This window comes from Necator americanus, chromosome V (assembly GCF_031761385.1).
Source record: "Necator americanus strain Aroian chromosome V, whole genome shotgun sequence".
In the NCBI taxonomy this organism is placed as follows: domain Eukaryota; kingdom Metazoa; phylum Nematoda; class Chromadorea; order Rhabditida; family Ancylostomatidae; genus Necator; species Necator americanus.
This window is the reverse complement of record NC_087375.1, coordinates 11,211,121-11,218,497: the sequence shown is the minus strand read 5'-3', so window position 1 is coordinate 11,218,497 and position 7,377 is coordinate 11,211,121. Positions and strand designations below refer to the sequence as shown.

General features: G+C 38.3%; 1 protein-coding gene across 3 annotated transcripts in view; it reads left to right on the top strand.

Moving 5' to 3' along the window:
- Window positions 1-1,871: 1,871 nt before the first annotated feature.
- RB195_013545 (uncharacterized protein) overlaps window positions 1,872-7,377 on the top strand; it is a gene marked incomplete at both ends in the record, with an annotated part of 28,194 nt that continues 22,688 nt past the window's right edge. For 2 of the 3 annotated variants that reach the window (XM_064203412.1, XM_064203411.1), the window contains 15 exons: window positions 1,872-2,013; window positions 2,121-2,209; window positions 2,686-2,806; window positions 3,117-3,188; window positions 3,251-3,338; window positions 3,570-3,750; window positions 3,814-3,968; window positions 4,040-4,186; window positions 4,489-4,585; window positions 4,770-4,850; window positions 5,171-5,258; window positions 5,774-5,859; window positions 5,946-6,035; window positions 6,278-6,400; window positions 6,494-6,556. In XM_064203412.1, the coding sequence (XP_064059290.1) occupies window positions 1,872-2,013; window positions 2,121-2,209; window positions 2,686-2,806; window positions 3,117-3,188; window positions 3,251-3,338; window positions 3,570-3,750; window positions 3,814-3,968; window positions 4,040-4,186; window positions 4,489-4,585; window positions 4,770-4,850; window positions 5,171-5,258; window positions 5,774-5,859; window positions 5,946-6,035; window positions 6,278-6,400; window positions 6,494-6,556 (1,623 nt within the window). Of the gene's footprint in view, window positions 2,014-2,120; window positions 2,210-2,685; window positions 2,807-3,116; window positions 3,189-3,250; window positions 3,339-3,569; window positions 3,751-3,813; window positions 3,969-4,039; window positions 4,187-4,488; window positions 4,586-4,769; window positions 4,851-5,170; window positions 5,259-5,773; window positions 5,860-5,945; window positions 6,036-6,277; window positions 6,401-6,493; window positions 6,578-7,377 lie in introns of those variants that run through there. The other variant, XM_064203410.1, reaches the window with a different exon arrangement.

Here is a 7,377-nt window from a genome sequence, read left to right as displayed (position 1 = left end):
TTCGGTTAGGGCAGTTTTGCGCTGCTTTTGCAACTCCCTTTTCGCCCAGTTCTGCAATTACTTCACTTCAGGTACTTCAGGTCACTGTCCTTTACTCCTAACTGTCCCGTCAGCCAATCTACCAGATCGAATGTAAGAAGTTCCACAACACCCCAAACCGTCTTCTACGCAAGAGAGAAAATCTCACACAAAATACCCCGTACATTTTGCGTCCTTACTCCAGCAGAAACTTACTTACTTTAGAAAATACGTTGCAGATCCATTCAAGGGAGAAATGATTGAAAATAACCAAATAGCACAATAGTTCACAAACAACTAGACTGCGTCAGTAGTTGTATGCGCCAATGACAAACCTTGCTCCTTTCCATGTTCTCAATGTGTCCTTTAAAGTTTTCGCCAATGTGGAGAATAGTTTCATGCTTGTTTTGTCTTAGTTATTTCTGCTGTCCAGTATGACAGTCGAAGTTGTTGTTCCTTCCTGTTACGACCTTTAATTTCTCATTTTATTCCTAGTTTGGTATTCCCTGTATTTTTTATTTTCCGCATTAAATGCTGTCTGGATGAAATAGGTAATTGAGTAGGTTGGAAGCTGTTTCTACGATTGACCACAAAATTAGCTATACTATTTCAGGCTAATTACCAATTCCCAAGTGTATTACAGGCTGCAGTTATAGGATTTATGCTTTCCTCTGTCCTTGTTTTGCGTGTTTTATATGTAGATGGGGAAGTTTAAAAACTGATTTAACGAGACGTAGGCGCTGTAGTTAGTGTATACTAACAACTCACTGATTTTCCTCTTCTTTCCATCTTTGCTGGTTGAGATTTTAACCAAAGATTTCAGGTCGATATCGAAGGGAACAGTGGAAGTAGTAACTAATGTTCGTTCCAATACCAGCTGAACAAAAAAAAAATAGTTCTGGGGACTAGTAGTAGTAATATAGGCTGACTTTCACCATTCCGGTTTTCTTCTAACTGTATGATGCGGGTGTGATGACACTTCAAATGAAATATGATCAATGAATGCGGTCTTTATACGAAGACCATTCCATACTCTTCGATAGCAGTGTTGTTGTTGTTGTCTTCCTTCGATCTTCTATTACTTCGATCCCGAAAAGACTGAATATGAGCGTATTTGGCCGAAAAGAAATAGCCCTTCAGATTTTTTAGTATCCTATGTTTACTGTTATAATCTCTGAGGGAATCTGCATCTCACTAGTTGGATTTGGTGTAGTGTGGTTGGAGGTGTGGATCCATGACATGTAAACTTAAGTTACTATTAGAAAAAAGTAAGTAAGAGCTTTGGGAAATAAGGGCGCCACTGAGTGCCCCCTCCCCAACGACACTTTACCCGGATTTGGTAGGTCTCCGAATAAAATTGTATAGAATATGTTTGTCCCATACATGGCGAAGCTTCTTCTTACTTTTTGATAGTTTTCATTTTCCTTCTGATGGTTTTCAGATAGTTCTTCAATACGGCACAATGCCAACTAATTAAATGTGCAGTGAAAGTTTTACCCTACTGCAACACTTTTGTCGTTGAGAATTGCATTTCACTAGAAAAGTTCAGGAAACAGCACTTTTTTAGAAATAGAATTTATTATAAATATCTAGAATTGCTTGGTATTTCTTTTTTTTTTTGTGATTTCTGCCTTGTATTCACACTGTTATCTATTTCTTACCGTATTCTGTTCTTTTTGGACTTGTCTTGTTTGATCAGTAAAAATACGAGTGTATTTTATCATTCGTAGTATTTTGCTCTTTTTGGGGTTTTGTTGTTTCAGATTGATTGATTGCATTCGAGAACATCCTTTTAGGTTTCCAGTTTTTTGTCATTTTAGGTGAATTCCCGGAAGCCGTCGTGCACCGTGGAAATGTCGAGTGGTGGGTGGAATGTGAATGCGGCAGCATTCGTACCCAATGTGAACGCACGACCGTTTGTGCCCGGTCAGCCATACATTCCGTCGGAGCCTGTTCCACCACCAGCATCAGCTCCTGCTGAACCTCCAGCAGAAGGTAAATGTGTCTCCTCAGAACTTCTCAAGTGGAATCGATTCATAAAATTGTGGAACTCAAAAATGATGCTAAAATGCAAGTTGCTGGTAATCCATTTGCTGTTTAAGAATGGGATGCTGAAGTGCCGGATGCTCCCGTAGAAGAAGTACAGCAAGATGTGCCTGTTGTTGCTTCTGAACCTGAACCAGAAGTTAAGGTTAGATTGTTTTCTCTTTTCTTACGTATGGTACCATTTAAAATTTGCCATTTCCCTAATAATTTTATTCAAACGGTTTTGTGTAGAAATTCATCGTTCGGATTTTAGTATTTTTGAACTCTTATGCTCTTGATACCGGGCTAAAGAACTTCAGTTCTTCTCTATACCACATTACCTATATATGGTATTTATGAATAGTTTTCCCGATAACACTAACAAAAACGAACATTAGGTATTTGTCTCTTGCGCGATAATTTTAAGCTGGTTAACATTTGCTCTTTTTCCAGCAATTTCATTTGAAATTTTGTGAGGTTTCTATAACGCAATTTCGTTAGTTTTTGACTTTTTTTAAACATTGCGGCTTCACTGTATTTTAGATGTTCACAATTATCGAAGTAGATAATTTCATTCCAATATTGGAAGCACTCCTTTGTTTTTTTGCCAACACGCTTCTTATGTCATTTCCTGCATTTCAGGCCGAACCTGTTGTAGACACATTAGAAGAAGCTGTCGGTGATGAAGATAAGGATGCTTCAGAAGCTAGTGACGCAATAGCTCCTCTAGCAAAGAAGTTTGAACGTATCGCATATGTTGACGGTAATTATTATGTGTAATCTCTTGATTTGACCCTGGCAAGTACAATCTGACAAGCAGTCATGTGAGAACGATGTCTGTTCTCATATATTTTGTCTCTTCATAAGTTAGTCTTTTGTTGTGCCATATATATATATATATATATATATATATATATATATATATATATATATATATATACATATATATTATATATATGCTTGTTTATTTGTTAATTTATTTTGAATTATTAAATGTCATATTAATTGCCCTATTACCTAATCAGTGTGCACACGTGCTGCCTTTTGAGCAATAGTTTTAAAATTTCACTTAGATGGAACACATAAGGAGCATGTCAATATGGTATTTATTGGACACGTCGATGCGGGTAAATCAACTATTGGAGGTATGTGAAGTTTTTTTTTTCTGTGTTCAGCATTTATATGTTTACAAGATGTTTCTGTTTAGGGCAACTTATGTATCTTACTGGAATGGTCGACAAGCGAACTCTGGAGAAATATGAACGAGAAGCGAAAGAAAAGGGTCGTGAGAGTTGGTAAGCAAATTTCTCTTCAAGTTTTTTTCTCTCTGTTCATTTACTTAAATAGGATAAAGATTAGCGTTATGATATTCGAGGATTTCCCCCGGTGTTGATTGCAAATGTCATAGTTCTGCTCTGGATTGAAATCTGCACTTATTCTTTTTGTCAATTATCTTTCATTACTTTTGTTACTTCTCAAGAATTTCATTTCGATTCCTTGCGTATGCGCTCATTCACAATTTTTAGGTATTTGTCATGGTGTATGGACACCAACGAAGAAGAGCGGGAGAAAGGAAAAACGGTAGAATGTGGTCGTGCATATTTCGAAACGGAGAAGAAACATTTCACGATTTTGGACGCACCCGGACACAAAAGTTTCGTGCCGAACATGATCAGTGGAGCAACACAAGCGGATTTGGCTGTTCTGGTTAGTTTTCATTACATTGAGTAAACTCTAAGTGGTCCTCTTAATTACTGCCCGAAATTGAAGGTCATTTCCGCACGTAAGGGAGAGTTTGAAACTGGATTTGATCGAGGAGGTCAAACGAGAGAACACGCTATGTTGGTGAAAACAGCCGGTGTTCGTCATTTAGTTATTCTCGTTAACAAAATGGATGACCCAACTGTGAAATGGGATGAAGCTAGGTTGGTGAACACAGCTATGATTCCGAGATTACGCATACGCAGATACGCCGGCTAAAGATTCTCCTTTCCAGGTTCAACGAAATCCAGGGAAAACTCACCCCATACCTTCGTAAATGTGGTTTTAATCCGAAAACTGATATGACTTACATTCCCGTTTCTGGACTGACTGGTGCTTTTATTAAAGACAGGCCAAACTGCGACCAGGGAGGATGGTATAGGTTGGTTGATGTTATCTCCAGTAGAAAAAATTACTTAACATTTATACGCTCAATCAAAATAGAAAGTCTTGAGAAGTTCTTAGTACTGGCTAATTCTTCTTGAGCAGGGATGTACTTTAAGAGATTAACTACTTCTCCCATATGTAAATTTGTGCTGCGCCTCAGGCTTTTTATTTTCCAACGTTGACGTACATCTAAGTGGAACAATTTTGGTTGTATTTGGTTATTATGTGCTTTTCTATTAACCTAAAATCTCTGAGAATTATTGTTGTAACGTAATTTTTTAATACTATCCATTACAGCGGTCCGTGTTTCATCGATTACATCGACAACCACCTTGTCTCAATGACTCGTGACTATAATGGTCCTGTTCGATGTATTGTTGTTGATAAGTTCTCTGTAAGTCCTTTTTATATCTTGTTTTCGTGGAGGTAATACTAATTTTTTTCATTAGCTCGACCACAGTTTTCTTCAAGTTGATCTCAGCTCCTTTTCTGAAGTCTGACTTCAGAGACGGATTTACTTATCACATACTGCTTGTCAGTTGAGGGTCTCACTTCTCAGGCTATGTTTTTTTTTTCAGGATATGGGTACCCTAATTATTGGCAAAATGGAGTCTGGTGTAGTCGTCAAAGGCCAGAATTTGATACTAATGCCGAACAAAGTAAGACTTATCTGTACTTTCTCTAAAGGTAGGGTGTCACAAAACTTACGAAGTTGGGGTCTCTGGGGCAAAAATGGAGTTTGGAGTATGGACTATGAAAGCGAGCGCAGCCCCACTCAATTCCCACTGTTTGTCCTGAAAAGTGGGGAAAAGTTTAAGTTTAAAGATTTAGTTCCTACGAAAGATGTTAGAACGTCCCATCTTGGTTCACGTTCCTTTTCTGTCAGTAGCCTTTCTATTGTTTTACTTGAAAAAGCTGCTGAGGAGACCTCACTGATTCTCGACCGATAATGCTGGAACAAATTTGAACACAATTACAGCAATCTGTGCAAGTGATTCAAATTTGGTCAGACGATGTGGAGACTGATCGCGTGGTTTCTGGAGATAATGTGAAGTTCAAATTGAAAGGTTTGGGAATTTCTCAACATATATGCGGTAGTCGGATGCGGTGCTCCGACCGCCTTCACTTTTGCACTGTTGGCGAAAGGACTCCCCTCACTTGAACTTAGATAGACCCCTTCACCTGAGGAGGGTCCGACTCCTCCCTATCGCACCTATGTTTTTGAACTTTTATAGAATTGAGCATTGTAGTCACGCATAGTAGGGACAAAACGACATAAAGCACTGTGTATAAGTAAGCGTAAGTATGCGGCTGTGCTCCAAGCGACGCGGTGGAGATAGCAGTTGGAATCGAGCTGGGACCATTCCGAATTGCAGCGATGAGAGGCGCAAGCATGGGTCCCCCTCGATCCTTACCACACAGGGCTTACACAACTGCACCGTGCTTCATGTCCTTTTGACCAAACTATAACTGTTTTATCGAGACTCTTTTCTGCATTACTTTAGTTTCGGGTTTACTTGCAATGCCCTTACAACTAAACCACGATCTTGTTCAGTTTACATCACAAGCAGTTTTTGTTAAGGAATTGAAGAGAACGAAATTCAGTCTGGATTTATCATTTGTTCGCCAGATGCACTGTGTAAAGTTGGCCGCGTGTTCGACGCTGAGGTGGACGTTTCTCTTTTTTTTTTGCTAACGTTGATTACATTCGAAAATGTTTGTTCCCACAAGTTATATGGAGGTGTTTTTCACAGGTTGTTATTTTGGAGCACAAATCCATCATAGCTTCTGGATATACATGTGTTCTTCATATTCAGTCAGCAGTGGAAGAGGTTGCTGTGAAGGTTAGTGATTTTCACGTCTACTAAATATTGGCTGCGCTCATTCTTGTTTATTAGTTCTTTTTTTACCGAACAAGAAAACCAGAAGGAGTGAACGTTATTGAACGTAAAGGTCTTCTGGGAATATGATCTATTGTAAAAGACATTTTTTCACCGCTTAAGTAAATTGTATTTTATTTATTTTTATTCGTTAAGTCCAATTGTAGTGCACCAACACTTTTTCTGGAGGAATCACACTTTTTTAGATGGTTATCTGTACCATTGACAAGAAAACTGGCGTTAAGAAAAAGTCGAGATTCGTTCGACAAGACGAGAAGTGCATAATGAGGCTTGAAAGCACGGAAGCGTTCTGTCTCGAACCCTTCAAGGTAACCCTCATTTTAATTCTACTCTTGATCGTATTTCATGGTTAGTTCCTGGAAATTATGTTTTTACCTTCTCTTTGATGTTCTTCCTTGTAGGAACTACCTCAGCTGGGTCGTTTCACGTTGCGTGATGAGGGACGTACCATTGCCATTGGAAAGGTTTTGAAAGTCATCGAATAGTTGTGATTCTCTCCACAAACTTTGTCATGTTATCGCCAATCGATGTAAAGAACTTGAGTTTCGAACATTTCTCGTAATCTAGCCTTCTATTATGAGTTGTTGCGTAAACTAATAGCAAGATGTTTCAATGTTGGTAATTATTCCGAAAAAAAAAACTAATTTCTCATTTATTTTAGAATGATTTATTTGATTTTACTTGTTGATTGTTATCGCTTCGAGGACGACCACTATCACTTTACTGGGTGGTTTTCTTCATACTTTCCGAGTCCAAAGTGTTTCGCGTCGGGACCTTTTTGGAGTTATATTGTTGTTCACGTCGTTTCATGAACTGATTTTCTTTATGGTGAAATTTCAGTGAATATGAATGGGTTGTGCGCCCTATTTGCTTCTTTTTCTTCTTGAAGATCGGTGATTCGTTCAGATTTATGTTCTAATAAATGTTTATGGGAGCATTGTTATGAAAAAAAAAACTTTCGATCTGCCTTTCGGTTAGAACTGCTTGTCAGAAATACTAATAATATAATACCAAATACTTTGTTAGAAATCCATTTTGACGCAGCTACATCTACATATTTTCACTCTTCGTTTTTTAAATAGTAGCTCATTATCAGTCATCGGTGATTTGAGCTCACTATAATACTAATAATCTTTGTATTGCATGGAGGCTTGAGGAACGTAAATCTCTTATCACAGAGGCCTGTTGTAGGTTAGAGTTGGATGACTTTATTTTCTATAATCGACCGTGTGACCGCTGTACGGTAGCAATTACTACTCATATTCCATGGTTACACATTTGTTCT